The following is a 23,054-nucleotide window of genomic DNA, read 5'->3' as shown; positions in this document are numbered from 1 at the left end:
GAGGGGTCCCTAGAGGGGGGAGATGACATGAAGAACTCGGGAGGTTGAGAGTTGAACTCCAGAGCAAGTCCAAACCTGATGGAGTCCCTGACCCATTTGTCGGAAGTGGTAGAATCCCACAGGTCGGCGAAATGCCTCAGCCGACCACCAATGGGGGAAAAAAGACAGGATTCATTTGGAGCGCTGGAAGGGTCTCCCCCCGGAACCCCTGAAGGGATGCTTAAATCCTCCGCCCCTCCTATTTCGATCGCTCGGGTCGGAACGATCCTGGGAATATGATGCTCTATACGAGGGAGGTCTCAGGTACCTGGGGGGAAGGGGACTGGTAGAAGGACCGGGAGGATCCTCTTCGAAAGGGCTGAGGGGCTCGGGAGTCAGGCCTCTGAAAAAGAGGAGGAAGGAATTTCTTCTTTCCCCTAGTTTCGGCCAAGAGAGGGTCCAGGGCCGGCCCAAAGAGCTTCTCCCTTTAATGGGGCGGAGGCCAGCTTGACCTTGTTCTTCACGTCCGCCTGCCATGGTTTGAGCCAGAGCAGGCGGCGGGCAGTGACCTGGGACGCTAACGCCCGGGAGGCGAATTTAACCAAATGGTGCGTGGCGTCAGCTGAGAACTCTGCCGCCGCTGTGATTTTGGCAATGTCCTGCAGCACCCATGTATTGGATGGAGGGATGTGGGCCTTCAGTTGACGGAGCCACTGGATAGAGGACCTGGTAAAGAAGGAGGCTGCGGTGGCCGATCTAATTGCCCAGGCGTTGGCTAGATGAGCCCGACGCAAGGCCAATTCAGACCTCCTATCCTCGGGTTTGAGGGCCTCCAGGGGTCACTCGGGAGGAGGAAGAGGCAAGACCAACAATGGGCTCGTCCACCTCCGGGGTATTGAGGAGGGAGCAGAAACCCGGTTCGAGGTTAAAGAACCTCTTATCCTGTGTGGATGGGGCCGGAGGAGTCCCGTAAACCCAGTTGGTTGGAAACCAGATCGTGGAAAATGGGAGGAGCGGGAATCACATCCTCGGCCACCACGGGCTGTTTGAACATTGCGTCCCTCCGGTTCCTCCCCAGAGGAGTGGGGGACAGGGGAAGTTGAGTGGCCAGGCCCGAGGTGTTCTTGGCCTTAAACAAGATGGACTTAAACATGTGGGGCTTGAATAACCCCACAAAGGAAGGCTGGTCGGGGGTAAGGCCCTCGTCCTCCGACAACTCTGCTTCCATCGGGTCTAAATCTGAAAAGGGTTCCCCATGGAAGGTGGATCCCCATTCAAGGTGCTCCTCCTCCTCCCTGTATTGGTCTAAAATTTCCATTCCCTCCTCCGGTTCCCTTTCTGGAAGAGGGCTGGCCCCCCGGGAGGGTACCTAACCAGGAGCAGGGTCCAGGGTGGGCATGGACCTAGTTGGCACCAGTTCTTGCGCGGGAACCGTCTGAGGAAGGCTTGATCCGGCCATCCGCTGCATGCCTTGAGCTATCCCCTGTCGAATAGCCTGCTCCATCCAAGTTCTCATGTACTCAGGCATCTCGATTGTGGGTGGGTCCTCCTGTCTCAGGCCAGCGGCCGTGAGAGTAAAGGTTGCTTCAGGCATCTGGCTGGTAGCTGGTCCAGGGGCGTGAGACTCCTGGGATGAGCTGTGCCTGGAGAGAGGGGAACAAACTGGAGGGGTGTGTGCCTGGAAGTAGAAGGGGCGGCTGGGGGTGATGGTTGAGTCACCCTAGAGTGCCTATCGAACTCCCTCTCTAGTGCCTTATGACGCCTTAAGGCGTCCCTTTGAGAGGCCTTAGAAGTCTCCTGGGAGGTTTCCTTAGCCTGTCTGCGCACATGATGGGACTTAGATTTCGCCTTCAAAGAATGGCGGGAGTTAGGGTTATCATCTGCCATGGTAAAACAACAGAAGTATCAAAATGAATATATAGAAATATATATATATGTGTGTACAGGCGGTTGGCATGCCTAGGATACGACCTGGGTAAGGCCGGGTATCCAGAAACTGGCCTGCGCCCCCTTTTGGAATTTGCAATGAATAATCTGAAAATATGACCAAAAAAGGGAAATTTTTTTTTAAAAAAATTAAAAAAAAAACTGCCACAGATATAGACTTTTAATGTACAATTATATCCCACCAGGATAAGGATCCAGGAAAACACACTGCAGCGACAGTGATGGAAGCTAGGTCTCTCTAAGCAAATCTGAGAGAGAAAAAATGCCAATTGAATGAGATTGGATTACCCATGTAAGGAAATATGAAGATATTCTGTATTAGACTGAATAACAACCTGGCAGTTGGTAAAAGGAAGAGAAGCCAATCAGCCAAATCAACGCCAGCAATACAAGGCCTCAGGCAGCTTCCCCCCCCTCAGGGAGGGAGTGGCTGCTTTTCTAATTCCCCACCCTGAGATCTGCTGCGGAAGCCAACACTTACACCAACCATTAACAGAGTAAAGAGTAAAGAACAGCTTTCTTTTTCCCCTCTGGGAGAGGGAGATAGAGAGATCAGCCCTACTAGGCCTGGGAGCCTAAGCCTAGGGCCAGCAGAACGTCGCAGCAATAGGAGGCCTGCAAAATGTCGCCCGGCCATGAGGCAGAACCCAAAATGGCAGCCGCCTGGAAATCGAAAGTGAAAGGCAAAGCGGGTGGCTCAGGGTGGGTGCATCCTGCAAGCCACGAGGGCGAGGATGCTGAAATTGGCGTTAGTGGGGGGAAAACCAGAAAAAGGCTCCAGACCTTAGAAAGGCACCAGGACAGCAAGGCAGGAAAGAAAGAAATAAATGGCAGAGAGCGGGGTGGGGGGTGGGGGGTGGGGGTGTGTTAGCGCTAAGCGCTGCTAAGCTGCCCGCCCAGCCCCTGGGGGTGAAAAACACACCCCTAAGTCTCAAGACACCCCCAGATGTGCAGAGGCTAAGGAAATAATAAGCTTAAATCAAACCTGAACTGAAATATTATCCTGCTTGAATCAGCCAAAGAGTAGGAAGCACAATCAAAACACACAGCCTAACTCTGCAAAGGCTGGACATAAACTGGGAGGCTACAAGGGACCATGTGACAGAGGGCGGAGCATTCCCTAATGATTAAGCCCAGCCTACACAGACGCAGACTGGAGCACCTCCCACTCTCTGGATGATCCGAGCAGCTCGAGGGAGAAAAGGGAATTATGACCATTTTTCACACTTATGACTGTTGCAGCATCCCCAGAGTCATGAGAGGCCAGGCGAGGAGATATGTGCCTCAATGTGAGTGATGTTGAGTTGGCCACACCTAGCCAGTCACATGACCACCAAGCCAGGCCAACTAAACCACGCCCACAGAATCGGTTGTTAAAAAAATTGAATCCCACCTCTGAGAATCACCTTATTGCCCCCAACAATCTGGGTCCTCATTTTGCTTACCTCAGAAGGATGGAAGGTTGAGTCAATCTTAAGCCAAATCAGAATCAAACGCTAGGCTGTGGGCTGTCTAACTGCAATATTGCATTCTAACCACTGTGCCCTGATGGCTGATGCATCCTTCTGGACCCAAACTGCCACCTCCCCATTCTATGTGGCACTCTCAGGCACCCCCATGCCCCTTTCCTGACCCTCATAGTACCTCTCACACACGAAATGTATCATATTCAACATGCTCTCTCCTGTGCATTCTTCCTAAGCGATGTGGTGCCTCTCACACATTAAGCATCTCCAAGCACCATCCTTGTTCCATTTGTGCACCCATGTGTCGTCCCTGACTTCCATGGCACCTCTCACAAATTCCAATACCCATGTGCCCTTCTTGACCTGCAGTGCCCTCCGCGGTCCATGTACCCCTGTGCACCTTTCCTGACCCACTCAGCACTTCTTGTGCACTGTCACGTAACTATTTCTGACCTGCATTTCTGCACTTCCATTCAATTCATCAGTCATCCAGCAGCAGCCATTTACTGCCCTGCTGGCCTTGGGACTTGCAATTTTCTGCTGGCTTCCCCGCCGACTTTTTTCCCCCCTGGCCAGCTTCTCACAAGCAAATGGGGAAGCCAAAAGGAATTCACGGGAGGGAGGGAAACAAAGAAGATAACAACGGAATGACAAGGAGGGAACATTTCCTTGCCATGAAGAAACTGAATGGGGAAGCCAGCAGAAAGTTGGAAGCTCTTCCCACTCCTTGTTCTTTTTTTATGCACCTAACCTGTGCTTATTCTATTTCTGTTTAGGTAAGGAAATATCTCTGAAATGATGATCCAAAGCGGCACAGGGTGGTCTAGGAGAACCAAATGGTTTGGAGAAGGGATTACTAGATCCTCTTGCCATCAGTTAATATAGTGGAATTCCTCTGGTGCTTTACTTTTGATTTGCTTTCGCTTTTTGTACCCCTCAGCTTTCAACACTATGAGGGCACAGCTTCTAAATATTAGCAATATAATTTTCTTTTCTGTTTCTTAAATTTTTAGATCAGTTCTACTTCAAGTAGAAGTGAATTTCGATCCTTCTAGCCGACTTCAGAGAATGAAGCAATTGTGTCATTAAAAGCCCCGGAATAATACCACCAGTATTCAGAAACAAAGGATAATTTACTTCAGCCAAAACTATTGAAACAACTCAGGGAAGAGACCTGTGTTAGTCTACTGCAGGGCTGTTAAACTCCCAGCCCGCAGGCTGGATATGTCATGCACTGGCCACGTCCATGCCTGAGTTCGCGAAGGGAAAAAAAAGTCCCAATATGTTATACAGGTTTAAAAACAGCTTTTACCTATGGGCTGTCAGACTCCTAAGGATTATACTCTATACTCTTCATGTTGTATTGTATTTCTGTTATGGATTGCACCAGGAGAGGCTAAACCAATTTTGTTGTATACGGGATGTACAATGACAATAAGGATATTATTAGAAACCAGGAGGCGATGTATTCTAGTCCCGCCTTAGCCATGAAAGCCAGCTGGGTGACTTTGAGCCACACACTCATTCTCTCGCTCAACTGACCTCACAGGATTGTTGTGGGGATAATAGGTGGAAGGAGTGTTAGATATGTTCACCATCTTGAGATATTTGTAAAAATGATGAAGCTGGCTATAAATAATTATTACCGGACAGTTTTGCAGAACGCTGCAATGTAGAACAAGATTCATAGTTCTCTTATAAGGAATAACTCCAGGGGCATCGTTAAAGAAAATAGTATCACTTTCAAAGAAAATTTCCAGCAGTTGTATTTGTTAGATAACTCCTAGGAAGAATAATTTTTGACAAAATGCAGGAACCAAATGGTCAAAACCTTTAATGGATTAAAAAAAAAAGAAAAACCACGCACATACACACAGTTGAAAAATCTACCAAGTTTGAGAATCAAAGGATTCTTATCTGGAATTCCCTTTCCCCCAACACACTTCTCTTTGTAACACAAACTCTGATCACTTTGGTTCAGATACTTACAAGTATTGGCAAGATTGAACTTGGCTGTCATTTCAATACACAGACTGACAAATAAACTTTACAAATTAAATATCTGATTTCATGATTACATATTTACAAATACAATTGTCCATTTTCTTAATTACATCGGTAGTAAGATATTATAGAAAGGTAGTTATTTCCCCTTGTGCAACCTCAAAATTAAATTTAGAGGATATAGTGGCTTTCATCTTGCACATACATGTTACAGAGGCATACTCAGATAATACCATTTAAACAGGATTATGTAAGAAGTGAATCAATACACTTTAAAGAAAAAGTGGAAAGTGAAAGCCCGGCTTTAAAGCTGCAGCCTATAATTTACTATTCAAAAATACCACAGATTTCAATGTAACCTCTTCAGAATAAATCATGTATTCTATAGTGCTTGAAGCTTTTTTTAAAAACTGCCACTTTAAGAAAAAACACAAAAAAACTGATTAAGACTTATAATATACTTTTCAAACAAGTTTGATGCTGAGGTGAGCAATTCAAAAATTCACTTTGGAAGTGATCCACAAGAATTCAAATATTCCAATAACCTAGTCAAACCAAAGGGGGGTGGGGATTGTAACTATCCTCATCCACTTATATAGCCTCTGAATTCTCTATCCTTTTTAAGGAGCAGGGGGTCTCCAGACTTGGCAACTTTAAGACATGTGGAGCATGGCTGACTGAGGAGTTCTGGAAGTTGAAATCCACAGGTCTTCAAGTTGCCAGGTTTGGAGACTTCTGAGCTACAGGAGAAACTATTCTGAAATTATTAGTATCCTTCTCCCTTGCATTAACATGTTGAGTGGATGTACTCTGAGAACAGTGGGAGTCTCAAAACTCTTCCCAAAATAAAACAATAATTCTAGAATTTAGAAAAACAGCCTTCCCTTTTTGGCAGGCTTTTTCCAGCACCTGAATTTAACTGCTACTTCAAACAGAAAATCTACACTGACATCTCAGGTTTAATGTCCTCAGGAAGGCAAAAGAATATAGAATTCTGGAAAGTGACAGTATCAGGCAAAGTCACCTTCCCCAAGCAAATGATTTTGCTGTCTCATTCACCACAAACTGGTTAGTTTAAGAAGAAGGGAGCCTAAACCTTCTCCCAATGTTATTGTAGGTGAATCTCCTAACTCACAGTTGCACCCTTGGAGGATTCTATGTTCCCATCTCCCAAACAGCTGTTCAGTGTGGAAGATCAGGAAATAAAGTTGGAAAAGAATCCAGTTTTTAAAAATGCTGTTTTGGGACAAAACCTGGAGAAGATTCTTCAGCTTAAGTAAAACTCATAGGGAAACTAGTAACTCCGCAGGTGTTTTGGACTCTCAGTTCTCATCTGCACCTGCACCAGCCTGATTAAAGACGATGGGAAATGGTTTAATTATCTGGAGCTCCCCAACTTCCTCTCCTTGATCTAAAACATAAACCTTCTGATTGGACTGGAAGCTAAATGAGGCTGGAAGCAAAAGTGCCTAAAGTTGAATAATGCAGCATGAGCTCTGTTTTGTTATTAGAGCCACAGGAATGGAGTATTTCTCAAGAGTTTAGTAAAGGATGCAAACTAACAACACTAGTTAGATTATTGCTGATGTTTGCTTTCATGAAGCATTAAATAAGTTCAAAACTTTTTCTCTTTAATATGGTTTGCTGGAGATATTAAAGAGGATACTACAAGGCTCAGATTCCTTTCAGCTGTACATTGCACTTTAAATTTTGAAACTTAACACCCGCTCATTAGATCAGTGGTGACTTATAGTATTGAACTAACTATTGTGCTCACCCTGGAACTAGTTGAGTACATCAGATATTTAATGCAGTGACATTAGCACTCTTCCTTATAAAGCAATCACAGATTGCAAGTTCTGCAAATTTGCAAAATCAAGAACACGAAGTGATCTCTTCAGAAATTCAGACAAGAGATCATTTAACAAGATACTTTAACTAACACTATTAACTTTCCCGTTCTTTTCATGTCAAGTCCTGTTTCTGCTGTGAAACCTGCCAGATTCCCAGAGATTTTAACAAGTATCCCAGAAAAATATCCTCTTCATGGTATAGCATAATGAAGACACACTTATTGAAGTCGGTAAGAACCCATCTAAATCCATCCTGCTTAGAGACCCAAGGTAGGCTATCTCTTGGAAAAATATAAATGTTGGCTGTGTGTTTCCAAGAGAAGTGATATAGGGAGCCGTAAAACAGCTGAGCAGCTAACAAATCGTTGGTTTTCAAGATGATTTTCTCCCCACCTCAAGAAGCCAGGTGCTTAAGACATAAATCAATATAATATTCCTGTGCTAGCCCTTTTACAATAGGAGGGTCCACAAAAGCCTTTTCTCTAAGACCTGGGCCCTTATTACTTTATACAACAATGGTTCTTTCATTCAGGTCCCTTAAAGGCAACCACAGGATGAACGATACTTGGAGAAATACTATTCTACTACCTCACCATGCCATACCAAGCAACTGTCTTTGGGCATGGGTAGAATTAAGATTTGCTTCAAGGCTTTGAAAATGGCAGCTGTTTCAAGGACTTGGAAGAACAGCCATTAAGATTCAGCTTATTGTGCATGAAAAGTCTGTGCTGAACATTTTCCACCGAACAGTCAAACTCAGAAACTTCTCAGAAATAAATCAAGGTAACCACTTGGCCACTTTATGGTGAGTTCATTCCTTCCCAGATTTAGGGAGCTCATGCTGGTAATTCAAGACGAAAAATCCTAGCTTGAACTGATCCTTATTCTGCTTTCACAAATACAGGTCAGATCCGGTTGTTTAATCACTGTGAGGCTTCTCAGGAATACCCTGTGGATAAAGCCAAAAGTTATTGTGCTTTAAAAAAAAAAATTCCATTGAAATCTGTCTTCTTTGAAATTAGGGAAGGTGTGTAAAAGCTTAGATTTCAAAATTCTATTAGTGAAACTCTAGAGAATAATCTGATCTATCAGCCAGGAACACCTTTCAGGTGACTCCTTTCATGAAACAAAGATAAGAATTTTGTAATCATTGAAATAATTACCATTTAAAAAGCAAGTAGAGGGAGGGAGATGAGCAGGTCTGCAACTTAAGTGCTATAATCCAAAGAAGCATCCTTTTGCTTCCAGACACCGCCCAATGGTAACTACTCTGTTTCTGGAAACTAGATCAAAGGTCGAAACTGGGCACATCAGACTATAGGTCAAATGAGACTTGGATCCCAGGATATGCATGATTAAGGGAGGATATTATAGGTCCTTTCTGCTTCAGACAGCATATCAGATGGAAATGCCACCAAGCCCTACATGGCGTGGGGCCAGCATATTTGAAGGACCCCTTCTCCCCAATTACATCTACCTGGCCAACCCGACAGGGAAGGTTGTGGGTCTTTTAAGGAGTATATCTGAAGGGATCTAGAAGAAGGGGCTTCACTGGGATGGCTCCCTTCCCTTTGGAATATTTTCACCTTGGAAATCAGATTGGCTCTATCCTTGCTACTTTTCTGGAAAGCCCTGAAGATGTGATTCAGTCAGTGAGCCTGGGGACCCCAGATTGATTCAGAAATAAACAAGATTGTATAATTGTTCTTGTCATTGCCACGGGGAGGTGTGGCAATGACAAGAACAATTATACAACCTGCTTGATTGTTTCTGAATTCTGAGATTCTGCAGTTTTTATATTGTTGATTTTTAATGCTGTACAGAGTCATCTTGTGTGAGTTTGGCATTTATATAAATCAATTTGATAAGTAATAAATAAAAACAAATGATACTCCTTCTCCAGTGAGAAAAGCAAGATGATTAAAAATGGACACAAACTAATATAAACTAAGGAAGAAAGAAGAAAGGAATCAAGGAAAAAGCGCAAGGGAAAAATGTTGAAGAAAAATAGAAAGGAAAAAGGCTTCTGGTATTTTTCACACCTGCGCTTATACACATGTTTTAACCTGTCTCTTTAAATTTACACATTACTCTTCTTTCTATAAACTATCATATTTAATTATCAAATCTGCATACCACAAGTTTCTTTCATTTTTATGCAAAAAGTTCATAAGAGACTTCCAGTCACCAAATAAATGTAGTAAGCTGGAAGCTGTCATTAAGCTTGCCTACTTGATGGGTGAGATGTTTACAAAAAAACCTTTTTTTCCAACCTGTTTTTCCGAATACATTTTATTTATCTAAAGTCTCTTCATTGACAAGGCTGAACCCCAGACAAGGATTCTCTGTTACTCTGCACATTTGTTGTGCCAGTTGTAGATAGAAGAACCAAGGTACTTAAGGTTGAGGCCATTCTTAATAAAATAAATCCTTACATAGAAGAAGCAAGTTTTCCAAGACATTTCCTGAGAGTGAATGCCATAGCCATTTCAAATTACAACAGGCATTTTCTGTCTTACTCCATTTACATTTATTGAAAAAACATAAGGCCTTAGCAATAAACATGTCTGCAGATTGCCTAGGATGATACATGTTTACACTGCCATAGAATACCTGTCATTTATGAACAGGCATCCATAGGTAATAATTATGGTTTTTTTCAGCTGAAGAAGCATTTTTCATTTTAAAAACCCAGCAGATATATATATATATAATTACCATAGCAAGTTGTCGTCCTATGTTTCCTACAGTCACACCTCCTGAGAAAAATATACAAGGTAGCCAAGACCGGATATAAAGGAAATCTGGAGATGTATACCTAAAGGAAAGTGGGGAGTGGGGAGGGGAGAAATCGAGGATTATTTTGTAGTTCTAGCATCTAATCAAAATTGATCTGGGCATTTTGCTCTGCTGGAAATAGGGAAAGCATAAGGAATTCAAGATTTTCATATCTTATTAGAAGTACCACATATGCATACAGATATATTTAAAATTGTTAATGTGTTAACTTTTACATTTACATTTTTATGCCACTGTAAGTTGCCTGGAGTTATTCTGTATAATGAGACAGGCAGCATATAAATTTAATAAATAAATAAATACAAACATGCACATTTAGAGAATGCTTTGAATGTATTCCCTTGTCCTAGGAAAGGGAAGAACTTTTTTTTTTAAAAAAATAAGAAAAATTATGATATAGCTTTGTAAATAAGTCCATGGAAGTTACTAACTGGTTAAAAGTAACACAGGCCTCCTCTAATGTAATATTTGGCTTAAACACACAGTAGAGAAAAGGAACATAACAGTTGCTCAATACTTTCTCATTTACTTGCTGGTCTGCAACTTCACAGGGCCTATAACTCTTGGCAAATGCTTTAATGAAAGGCTGGTTTTAGGCAAAGGTACAAGAGGGGAAAATACTCTCTTTGTGCCTAGTTCCAGTCTTAACTGGATATTACCAAATCTAAAACTATTTGCCCATATTACACAGGTAAATACTATTTTTTCATGTAGAAACTAAGCTGTATTATTAAGTTAGGACTGACATTTCCTTCTTTAACAAAATAGCCATCAATATTTGAAGGGCTAGTTTGATGTAGTAATTAAAGTGCTGGGCTAGAAATGTAGACACCATAAGGTTTAGTTTTCCCCAGGGCTAGTAAATCTCTTTTAGGGCCATTCGTCTCACGGGGTGTAGACAAGATAGGAGTAGCAGCAAGCTTCCCTGAATTCAAAAAATAAACCCATATGATAAAACTAATAATCAATAAAGAACTATAGTAAACTAAAACAAGTGCAGGCATAATTCATGCCTTTTAAAAAGAAATTGAACAATTGGAAAGAAGGGAATGCAAGGTATACTTACTGATAAACTCCATTATAGACCAGAAACTGTGTAATCAGAGTAGCTACAAAAGCAATTGTAATCCCAAGACCAAGACCACTTCTTGAACGATCGAATGTCCACCAGAGGCCCAGCGACAAAGCCGCAAGGGTCAGGGAAAGCTGGATGTTGTTTGCAAAATCCAGTTTCTAAGAAGGAAGCTAAGGAAATTTTATAGTCTGGCAAATTTCTTGCTCCACACAACTCCTAACATCTATCCAAGTATCCCATCTTTTTCTCCTTTTCATTTTCGATAGCTTCTTTGCCTTTCCTACCAATATTTTTATGTCTTATCCATGACATGCACATGCAGAAATCAATTTATAGAATGTACAAGAAGTAGGAAGAGTATATTTGAGAGATCATTTTCTTGCAAATCTCGATTCCTATTTTCAGCTCAGTATCTCAACCTGCAGGGGGCAATCTTTTATTTTCTAAGTTCTCTTTAAATTTCATGAAATAAAATGTAAAGCATATCCTGAGGGAGAAGTTATAACACAGCAAAGAAAAGCAAATTACTTATTATTTTCACAATTAGGCAGATGGAACTGCCACATTTATCTTAAAACAATGTCTTGTGTTAATGCTGCTGGAGGATAATAGATTGTTAAATAAATCTCCAATTCTGTAAATTGACACTTTAGAAGAATTATAGGTCTACCTTTTTTTAAATGAGTGTAAAAGAAATAATTCCTGTCCTCACAATTTGCTACATTTCCAATAAATTTTTCTTCACAATACCTAAGCAATGCCCCATGTTCTGCAAGTGAAGATATACAGATGGGAGTGTCTCACTTTGCTCTTTAACTTTGTTGGCATAAATAGTGTAGATATTAGATAAAAGTGGGACTAAGTCTTTGGAAGCCAGAAAGGGAATATAAAAATCCTTCAGATCATGGTCTCTTCTGACAATAGAATGGAATCAAGCAAGCCCTCATGCCAGGTGGTTATGGTACCAGGCTAAAAACCAGGAGTCTGTGAATTCTAGTCCCGCCTAAGCCATGAAAAGTGGCTGAGTGACTTTAATCCTGCGTCAAAGCCAGCTGGGTGATTCTGGACCAAGCCCTCTCTCTCAGCCCAACTCACCTCACAGGATTGTTGTTAGGGGAAAGTATGAAGAAGAAAAAGTGTATATACACTGCCTTGGATTATTTATAAAAATAATACAGGTAGAATGTCCCAAAGGTGCTTTTTCAAGAAGCAACTGAGACTTTCTGGTTATTCATCCAAGAAGCTTCAAAACATCTTCAAGGAAAAACCAGAAAAGTTGGTTTCTGAAAAGTCATCTTTGGGACAACCATAGACATACAGGTAGAATATAAATAAGGGTGTGGGGTTTTTTGCCAGCTCCAGTAGCTTTAGTTTCTTCAGGAGAAAACTGAAAGAGAAACAATACACTTTAAGCAGAGACTTTAGATCAAAGTTTCCCAACTTCAGGAATTTAAAGATATATGGGCTTCAACTCACAAATTCTGGCTGGGGAATTCTGGGAGATATGAAGCCAGACAGTTCCAAGGTTGAGAAACTCTGTTTTAAAGTATAGATAGCATAGGCACTGATTTGTGAAACATAATTACTCAAATCAATTGAAGCTGATCCAGTAATGATGGGGAAAATGCTAGGCAACATTAAGCCTTTTCTCTCTCTCAAGGATACAGCACTTGCATGGTTAATGCCAACGAAGACAGCAATACAGCGCATTACGCTTGCCCATTCTCGTTTGAATTTGTGAGGCTCACCAAGATGGCTGTCAATGCAGGGATACAGCAGGCCAATAACAGCTGTAAAAGGAAAAGTAATAGAAGAGAAGCTGAAATCAGTTGTTCTGTTAACCATTCATTTTCCTCTCCCCAGCAACCAGCAAAGCCTAGTTTTCATTTTCTGAGGTACTGAAGAGTACAGGTAGTCTTCAACATATGACCATTCACTTAACAATTGTTTGAAATTGTGAGAGTCTTTGTACTTATGATATTGCAGAACCTCCACGGTTACATGATCAAAATTGGGCATTTGGAAACCAACAAGTCTTTATGACACTTGCAGCATCCCAGGCTCACATGATCACCATTTATGATTGGGGGGGGGGGGAGGAGGGTGACAATTTAAAAAAAACGAGGGAAGCCAGATTAGTTTAACACTGAAGTAGTCTGCCTCTGAAACAATCAACAATTATTTTTACAAACAGTTACTATATTCAGTAGTAACTTATGAGAAAATCTCTTTAAGCTGCTATAAAATATAGAAATACACTTTTCCCCATGGAAAAATCGTGCCAACTATTTTTCAGATCAGCACAAGGATTAAGTGGCAATGCCCTGGACATCTCCATGCCAACTATGTTAAGTTCAATGAAACTTAACATGTCTATGCTTTCTTTTGCCTGATTTATTTTATCGTTTATAGGTGGTAAAAAAAATCCACCAATTTCATGAAATAAAAGCGAGTTTCTTTTTCTCATCTTGACTTGCAGAGAGAAGATTTTAAGTCTTGATGTCATAAATGGCTCTGGAGCCAAAGCTATGTACAATCTGCCAACAACAGCTCTGTTAAATACCATGATTTGAAACCCAATGCCTGAGAATACTTTTGGAATAACCATCAAAAGGGACTAACTTACCTAATTGAAAAGGGATTGTAGTAATTCAATTCTGAACTTTTATTTGTACTTTGCAATAAAAAAGGGGTCATTTTCTATGAGCATCTTGCTAGGAACTAAAACTGCTCTTAAAATAGGCACTAAGCCAGTCTCAGTTCCTCTCTTCTGTCACAACATGTGACTTCCTTGTTTTTGATTGAGTATGTGGCATGTTCAGACTGCGAACCAATAGGAAGCGGAGCACGCGACTCACCAGTTTCCACAGCAAGCCAATTATATGGCCAAGAGTGATGATGAATCATGCCAGCTCCTGAGTTAAAAACTTGCCAAGCAATAATAGCTAGAGGAAACTCTTTCGCTTTCCAGAGTGAAAAATAACGCCAAACTCACAAAGCCTTTAGAAAGAAGGAAGGAGGAAAAACACTCTGCTGCTAAAGGTGTTGTTTTCTTACATCTTAATCCGTGTTCTCCTTGTGAGGTCAAATACAGTCCTATCAAATATCAAGATATATAAGCTCCTAAATGCCACTCTAGGCACCTGTTTGGTTAAATGAGGAAAATATAAAACCACTTTCAAAGTAAATAAACAAGAAAATAGCACACACCACTCTGAGCAATGAACTAACATCCTCCAACCCAGCTTAGAGCCACGGCAACTGGAAATCCCCTCACCTTCTTTTAAAAGGTTCCCGCTTACCTGCTGCTGTCCCACAGCAAGGGGGCACCCACCAGGCAGAAGAGAAGATTGTAGAGATGACTTCCTCAGGGAACAGGGTTACATTCCTCTGAATCTGCAGTAAGTTTAGCACCAGGGCAAGGAAAGTGCCCACAGCAAAAAGCACCAGGCTGCGCTGCAGTAAGTCTCTGCTCAAGTTCAAGCTGCTGCTACCAGGGACGCTGCCTCTGTTTGGGCTGCTTGGGTGACGGGCTGCATGACCCACTAAGGTCAGGGGAGAACTGGAAACAGATGAGGTTAGCATTTCACCCACTTTGGCTGCTAACCCTGTTGCACTTCCACCCAGGTGATCCTTGTATCTTCCTCTGGCTGTACAGGAGCAACTCCAGGTATGATTCTCAGGTTGAGGTACAGGTTTCTCCATCGGGTTTCTGAAAGAGACATGAAGGCCTTATAGAGTACAGAATACTCAGAAAGCTCTCAATGGGCTGGTTATGTGCTATTATGCTTTTATCTCTACAAAAAGTTCTTATACTTCTCTAGTTAATCCAAAGCCTGATAAAATTCCATATTATAATATGGAATTCAATAGCGCTTTATAAGGCCTTGGTTAAGACCACAGGTGGAATATTGTATTACACAGTCGCCACAATGTGAAAAAAATGTTGAGACCTTAAAGAGTGTGCAGAGAGCAACAAAAATGATTGGGGGGCTGTAGGCTAAAACAAAGAATGGTTGCTGGAATTGGGTATGTCTAGTTTAATGAAAAGGACTAGTGCTGACCTGATAGCAGTATTCTAATGTTTGAAGAGCTACAAAGATGAGGATGTCAACCTGTTCTCCAAAGCACCTGAGGGCAGGACAAGAAGCAATGGGTGGAAACTAATCAAGGAGAGAAGCAACTTAGAACTAAGGAGAAATTTCCTAACAGAACAATTAATCAGTGGAATGGCTTGCCTCCAAAAGTTGTGGGGGCTGCATCCTGGAGGATTTTAAGAGACTGGACAACTACCTGTCTGGAATGGTATAGGTCTCCTGCTTGAGCAGAGGGTTGAACTAGGTTCCTTCATTTATGCTGTTATTCCCATGAAGTATTAATATGGAATCAAAGAAAATGACCTTAAGGAATTTTCTCACCTTTAATTTTAAAAAGCCCTCTCCCTCTTAGCTCTTGGCCTACCTAATTATATTGTTGTAAGAACTGAAGATGTGAAATACCTTACAGTGAAACTGAGGCAGTAGTTCTGTCTCTTATTACCTGGCTAGAGAACTAAAAGCTCAATTAATTGCTACTTAGCCAAGCATATTTATAAAGTCACTTGACTTCCTTATCTCAAAACTACTGCCAAGAGAAAACTTGCTTTGAACTTTTAGAACAACCACAAGATAAAACCATTACCAGTTTAAATATTTACACTGCTTCAAGGAGTATCTAATTACACAGTTTCTACAGAAGCATTTTATCTAGAATTCCAAATACCAGAATAAAGTGTATATACCACAATGTTAAAACAGTAAGAATTTTCTAGGAATAAAACATAGTCCTTTAAACTTTTGACTAAACACCAACAAATGGATGACTACATCAAGTAGATCTTCTCCAGGAACACCAGTGCACTCATTCCACCTTGTTACCAATTGCCCTCTTCTCTTTCCTTCCATCTTTCCCAGAATTGTAGATTTCTTGAATAAGATGGAACTTCACATTATGTACACAAAACATGATAATTTGACCCTTGGGCATTTTTGCCTTGAGTATTCTGGACAGTTTATTTTACAGTCAACGTTTATTTCCTTGGCTGCCCATTGTTGTCTCAGCACTCTTCTCCAATACCAAAATTCAAAACTCTCTAGATTTTTTCTGTCCTGCTTCTTCAGAATTTAATTTCTATGAAATGCATGCACAATTCTGATTTTTCTATGTATAGACCAGAGGTCTCCAAATTTGGCAACTTTAAGAATTGTGGATTTAAACTCCCAGAATTCCTTAGCCAAAAATGCTGGATGGGGAATTCTGGGAGTTGAGGTCCACAAGTCTTAAAGCTGCCAAGGTTGGACACGCTGGTATAGACCCTTCAAGCTTAACCCAGTATGAAATGCAGCATTAAATTGCCCCAATACCAGTGACATGGCAGGTTTAAATAACAGAACAGAGAATAGCAGCGTTGGAAGCAACCTTTGAGGTCTTCTAGTCCAACCCCCTGCTCAAGTAGTGGACACTGACTATACCATTCTGGACAAATGGTTTGTATAGTTTCTTTTCAAAAGCCTCAATTTTCAAACAGATAGATCCTATAATCGAAACATTCTCACTTTATGTAGGTTACTGAACTGCCCCTTTTCCTCTCCAAAGTAGGGCAAACTGTTATAAGATGCCAGGCTAGTTTTGTCTATTTGGTGCTACAAGAATGCCAATATTGTAGGAAAAAGACTGCCTCTTGGGAGATCTAAGTGAAAGCCACTTTATCTGGTAAAAAAACCCCTTCTGCTGTAGGAGACAGAACTACCAGCCTGATATCTAACTTTCACCATATTCTCCAGTAAGATAACAGGGAGGAGTAGAGTAAGTCTCCCTCCCACTCATACCAGCTGTGCTTTCTCAAGATTTCACCAGCCTAAGCACTGTGACTTCAAAGCTAAGCAGGGTCAAGTCTTCATAGCTGGCTGGGAAACCACCAGAAGAAACTGAAGGCCAGCTTGGGAAACTGAATAAATATTCTGGAAGACAATGGCAAGCTCTTTCCATATCCTTGGCAGGAAAAAAAAATATGACACAAAATCACAAGAAGTAACGAGAAGTGAAGCTTGACTCACAGGAATGCTTACGTTTTCTACTTTAGGTGCAGCCAGAGACTTACAAATTGGCCTCTTCTTCTCCCTCCAGCATTTTAACTGCCAAGGTTTGAAGGAAACTTAAAGCTCCTCATATAATTTCTCTTGATCCCCAAGGCTCCTAGCTACCAAGCCTTGCCACTGCTGCCTGCAAGCAATCACTGAGAATGTGACCCCAGATGCTTCACCAGGCATGGTGCTAGGACATGATGTGCTTAACTTATTGCAGTGTGTGTATGATATAAAAGCAGAAAGCATTTACAAACAACCACTAACCAATGGTCCATCTGTCCCCCACCCCCAGTAAAGGCCAACTGGATTTTATTTTTACAAATTAAGTTAACCCCCCCCCCACACACACACAACAAACCGTTGGTCAATCAGAAGACCACATCCTTCTTCTGGAGGGTGCATCGGGTGGGCGCCCAGTTGGAGACGGCGGATTTGCTGCAAAAGGCTAGAAAAGCCAGAGCTGCCGCCCTTTCCTCCCCCCTTAGCAGATTCGAGGGCGAGGGGCTCCAAGACCCACCAGGTAGAGCGCGGGGACCACCCAGTTACCCTCTCAACCCAGTACCCTCAGGTAGACTGCCTCCAACTGTGGAGTCTCAGGTGACCGCTAACTGACCGTCTTAACCGAAGCAGGTATCGTTGAGATGGGGGGCTTTCACACTCAATCTCTCTCTCTCTCTCTCTCACACACACACAGATCTCCCCTCCCCAACCCCCCTGCCCTTACCTGCTTGGACTCGGGCAACACAGTCTCTCTCAATCAGTCCCTCACGCACACGCGCCCTGCCGGCTTATAAAGGCGCGAGCCTCTTCGTGCGGCGCGCCTCCACCCCTCCCGCGGGGCCGCCGCTGCTGCTGAGGCTGACGCGGCGGAGAGGGAGGGACAGGAGGCGGAGCTGCCGAGCAGTCCCGGGAACAGCATTGCAGTCTGGTGAGGCCTGCCAGCCAATGGTAGCCAGGCGGGCCATATGACGTGAGGGACACACCACCCGCTCTTCCCTCAACTGACAGGGCGGGAAGGAGAGGAGCCAGCAAAAGCAATGGCAGGGGAGGAGGGGTGGCGGGGAGAAAGCGCGTGGCAGGAAGGAACGTCCCAATTCTAGCGGGGGAGGGGAGGAGGGATGTTGTGGTGGCGCCCTCAAGAGGGGCCCACGTAGGGGGGGGGGGGGTCCGCGTGCCTTTCCTCGTACACTCCGGCTATTTCCCCCCCGCCCCGGGAACTCGCACAGCGTTGCACGCGCTCACCCTCCCTCTTTTGGCGTTGGCTCCTCCTAGTCACGTCGCCGCCGCTGCGTGCACAGTTGGTGGCTGCGAAGAGCCCTGCGAGGTAGGACAAGTGAGAGGGCGCTCCAGAAAGAGGTGCTGCTTTTCCTGCCTCCCACTTTTAAACCACCTTTGTATCACAATTCCCAGCCTGGATGGGAGAGCATTGAGGGTTACTGGTAGTCGTCGACCACAAAGGAGCCTAAAACCTCTCTCGTTCAGCGGGACGTTTGTTAAATGCGTTTCTCCCACACACACCCAGGTTTGTTAAATGCGTTTCTCCCCCCCAGATTTGTTAAATGCGTTTCTCCCCCAGGTTTGTTAAATGCATTTCTTCCCCCCCAGGTTTGTTAAATGCCTTTCTCCCACACACACTCAGGTTTGTTAAATGCATTTCTTCCTCCCACAGGTTTGTTAAATGCGTTTCTCCCACACACACTCAGGTTTGTTAAATGCATTTCTTCCCCCCAGGTTTGTTAAATGCCTTTCTCCCACACATACTCAGGTTTGTTAAATGCATTTCTTCCCCCCCAGGTTTGTTAAATGCCTTTCTCCCACACACACTCAGGTTTGTTAAATGCATTTCTTCCTCCCACAGGTTTGTTAAATGCGTTTCTCCCACACACACTCAGGTTTGTTAAATGCATTTCTTCCTCCCACAGGTTTGTTAAATGCATTTCTCCCACACACACTCAGGTTTGTTAAATGCATTTCTCACACACACACTCAGGTTTGTTAAATGCTTTCTCCCCCCTCAGGTTTGTCAAATGCGTTTCTCCCCCCAGGTTTGTTAAATGCATTTCTCCCACACATACTCAGGTTTGTCAAATGCGTTTCTTCCCCCCAGGTTTGTTAAATGCATTTCTCCCACACATACTCAGGTTTGTCAAATGCGTTTCTTCCCCCCAGGTTTGTTAAATGCATTTCTCCCACACACACTCAGGTTTGTTAAATGCATTTTTCCCACACACACTCAGGTTTGTTAAATGCGTTTCTCCCACACACACTCAGGTTTGTTAAATGCATTTCTTCCTCCCACAGGTTTGTTAAATGCATTTCTCCCACACACACTCAGGTTTGTTAAATGCGTTTCTCCCACACACACTCAGGTTTGTTAAATGCCTTTCTCCCACACACACTCAGGTTTGTTAAATGCGTTTCTCCCACACACACTCAGGTTTGTTAAATGCGTTTCTCCCACACACACTCAGGTTTGTTAAATGCGTTTCTTCCCCCACGTTTGTTAAATGCATTTCTCCCACACACACTCAGGTTTGTTAAATGCATTTCTTCCCCCCCAGGTTTGTCAAATGCGTTTCTTCCCCCCAGGTTTGTTAAATGCATTTCTCCCACACACACTCAGGTTTGTTAAATGCATTTCTTCCCCCAGGTTTGTTAAATGCATTTCTCCCACACACACTCAGGTTTGTCAAATGCGTTTCTCCACACACACTCAGGTTTGTTAAATGCGTTTCTCCCACACACACTCAGGTTTGTTAAATGCGTTTCTTCCCCCACGTTTGTTAAATGCATTTCTCCCACACACACTCAGGTTTGTTAAATGCATTTCTTCCCCCAGGTTTGTCAAATGCGTTTCTTCCCCCAGGTTTGTTAAATGCATTTCTCCCACACACACTCAGGTTTGTTAAATGCATTTCTTCCCCCAGGTTTGTTAAATGCATTTCTCCCACACACACTCAGGTTTGTCAAATGCGTTTCTCCCCCAGGTTTGTTAAATGCATTTCTCCCACACACACTCAGGTTTGTTAAATGCATTTCTTCCCCCCAGGTTTGTTAAATGCATTTCTCCCACACACACTCAGGTTTGTCAAATGCGTTTCTCCCCCAGGTTTGTTAAATGCATTTCTCCCACACACACTCAGGTTTGTTAAATGCATTTCTCCCCCAGGTTTGTTAAATGCATTTCTCCCACACACACTCAGGTTTGTTAAATGCGTTTCTTCCCCCAGGTTTGTTAAATGCATTTCTCCCACACACACTCAGGTTTGTTAAATGTGTTTCTCCCCCCCAAGTTTGTTAAATGCATTTCTCCCACACACACTCAGGTTTGTTAAATGTGTTTCTGCCCCCCAGGTTTGTTAAATGCGTTTCTTCCCCCCAAGTTTGTTAAATGCATTTCTCCCGACCCAGGTTTTACCACCTTCCTTTGCCACAGTTGTTCAGCAAGTCACCGCAATGGTTAAAGGAGGGAAAAGATGGTTAAGTGAACCCAGCATGCCCTTTGCTTGTCAGAAGGTCGCAAAGAGGGGACCCCTGACCCTGCAAACGTCATAAAGGTGAGTCGGTTGCCAAGCACCCAAATTTTGATAAAGTGACAATGGGGATGCTGCGATGGTCATAAGTGTGAAAAGCAGTCACAAATCACTCTGAGATGTTACTTTGGTCACTAAATAAACTGTAGTAAGTCAAGGACTACCTGTATTCTTATCTACCAATTTGGAGCCATGCTGGACAAGAGAAATGAGGTGAGCAATTGTGTTGTTCCCAGTGTGCTTTTCTTGGGAGAACTGGAAAACCTTTCCCAAAGGAGACAGGTGTGTCTGTAAATTGTGGCCCTAAATCAGGAAGGCATCCATTCTGACTTTTTTGACACAACCTGCACAGGGAGGACTTCTTATGGATACCACGGGAACCTATTATGGATACCACACAACCTAGGAGGTTTTGTCATGATCTGCAAGGGTGAGAGGTGGTTTTACTTATGTACACACTGAGAATGACCCACCTATCCCTAATGGCAGAGGAACCCACAATCTGTCTCTTTCCCCTGCCAGCATTGCTCCACTTTGGAGGTGAAAAGAGGTCAGCCTTTGTCCCAGTATCCTGCTGCCTCCTGCCAAAGGGCACATTGCAAAGAAAATACCCATTAAATTGGCCAAAGTGTCTGTCTCTGAGGATTGTATCATGGCACTTTTCCTTTTCCCCTGATTTCCCCAGCAGTTTTTATCCAAATGCAAATGTGTAGTAAAAATGAGAGTTGGAAAGGCTGTTGTAGCCCTCCAGTCTTCCCTATTAAATCCGACCTCTATTAAATCCAGGTGATCCAAATTAAGACTTCCCTGATATGGATGCTTGTCCGGCTCTGCTTAAGTACATCCAGAGAGAAGCTTTCTTTTCTAAGAATTACTCCCAATATTGAACTACTCCTACAGGTGGGAAGCTTTCTTTTTTCAGATTAGATTAGATTAAACTTTATTGGCATATATATTATACCCACACACACAGATATACAAAATATATAACTATGGATATACAGAATATCTGTGAATATACATATATACATGCATACATACATACATACATACATACATACATACATACATACATATATAGAAGGAATATATACAACTGTACAGAGTGTTTATGAACATATTGAATATAAGTATAATGCACAAAGTTTATACAAGATAAATATTATCAGGGGAAGTATCAGTGTGTGGGGGGGTAGATGAGTTGAGGATTTCAGTAAGGAGACCGCTGTGTGGTAGAAGCTGTTCCTTAGTCTCCTGGTCTTGGACTGCAGGCACCTGAACCTCTTCCCAGATGGAAGAAGGGTAAACAGTTTATGGGCTGGATGGGAAGAGTCCTTAACGATGCTGTGGGCTTTTCGCAGACATCGTTTCCTCTGAATGTCCACAATGGCAGTTTTTTACTACCTCTGTAATGCCTTTTCTTTAATGGTGCAATTTCCATAACAAACTGAGATACAGCTGGCTAGGATGCTCTCAACTGCACATGCTCTCAACTGCCCATGTTATTTAGAGTTTGCAGTAGTTGAATCATTCTAGATATTTTGGTTTGAGAGAAGCAAAACAAGCCAGGATTCTTTCTTCCCGTGATTCATTCCTTCAATTTATATAGCCACCCATCTCAATTACAGTGACTGTGTTACAAAGTTAAAAATCCAAAAAGTGATGCAAAATCCAGCTAAAACTTATTACAAGCAATAATATTGATCAAAATTATTAAAAAAATAGTCAGCAGTGGAATACTATTCATTTCCTAAAAGTACAATTACTTAGCAAGTCACTGGATCTCTAGCCTTTTCTAGAAGATCAAAAAGGTCAGAGGAGCTACTCTCACCTCTGGAGGGCAGGTGACTCAGCAGAAAAAGGTCTTTTCCTGACACTCATCATATATCCTTCCTTTCTGGACAGGACCCATAGCATGCCCTTCCTGGCAGACCTGATAAGACAGGTTGATGTGATTGGAGAGAAATGGTGGACCCTCAGATACCCTGCCTTCATGCCAGGTACTTGTAAGATGCTGGATTCAGGTAGTCCTCAACATGACTATAATTGGTACCAGGGTTTCTGTTGATAAGCAAGGTGGTTTTTAAGCCTCATTTCACCTTTTTTTTTTTTAAACCATGATTAAGCACATGAGGTGGCTGGATGGAGTCACTGAAGCAGTAGGTGTGAGCTTAAAAGGACTCCAGAAGATGGTAGAGGACAGGAAGGCCTGGAGGAACATTGTTCATGGGGTCACATGGGTCGGACACGATTTTGTGACTGACAACAACAAA

The 23,054-nt window shown here is 42.8% G+C and overlaps 1 protein-coding gene and 1 long non-coding RNA gene across 3 annotated transcripts; one reads left to right on the top strand and one right to left on the bottom strand.

The window, feature by feature from the left end:
- Positions 1-5,200: 5,200 nt before the first annotated feature.
- Positions 5,201-18,015, bottom strand: INSIG1 (insulin induced gene 1). 2 transcript variants are annotated; one of them, XM_087916859.1, is made up of 6 exons: positions 17,231-18,015; positions 14,426-14,835; positions 12,789-12,913; positions 11,115-11,281; positions 9,968-10,067; positions 5,201-8,198 (listed from the first exon to the last, which is right to left on the bottom strand). In XM_087916859.1, exons 2-6 carry the CDS (start codon positions 14,826-14,828, stop codon positions 8,169-8,171), a joined length of 825 nt encoding a protein of 274 aa, XP_087772985.1. In that variant the 5' UTR covers positions 14,829-14,835; positions 17,231-18,015; the 3' UTR covers positions 5,201-8,168. The 2 variants fall into 2 exon arrangements, with proteins under 2 accessions (XP_087772985.1, XP_026574092.1); XM_026718307.2 differs by having other exon boundaries at positions 17,973-18,015.
- A 260-nt stretch (positions 18,016-18,275) lies between these two features.
- Positions 18,276-22,787, top strand: LOC148123900 (uncharacterized). Its single transcript, XR_015740194.1, has 3 exons — positions 18,276-18,581; positions 20,660-20,805; positions 22,687-22,787. It is a non-coding gene; the product is annotated as an uncharacterized LOC148123900 (long non-coding RNA).
- Positions 22,788-23,054: the final 267 nt, after the last annotated feature.

Source organism: Pseudonaja textilis, chromosome Z, assembly GCF_049901715.1.
Source record: "Pseudonaja textilis isolate UNSWEBS1 chromosome Z, rPseTex1.2, whole genome shotgun sequence".
NCBI classification, from domain to species: Eukaryota; Metazoa; Chordata; class Lepidosauria; order Squamata; family Elapidae; genus Pseudonaja; species Pseudonaja textilis.
The sequence above is the reverse complement of the archived record's forward strand: the minus strand, read 5'-3'. Positions and strand labels throughout refer to the sequence as shown.

What these genes read in the sequence shown, in the direction of transcription:
- INSIG1 (XM_087916859.1), bottom strand. Translation starts at nt 14,828, where the DNA reads ATGGAGAAACCTGTACCTCAACCTGAGAATCATACCTGGAGTTGCTCC. An exon ending in GTCTATAATGGAGTTTATCA is followed by an intron (nt 10,068 to 11,114) that starts GTAAGTATACCT and finishes ACTTTCCTTTAG; the next exon opens with GTATACATCTCCAGATTTCC. An exon ending in TAGGACGACAACTTGCTATG is followed by an intron (nt 8,199 to 9,967) that starts GTAATTATATAT and finishes CTTTATCCACAG; the next exon opens with GGTATTCCTGAGAAGCCTCA.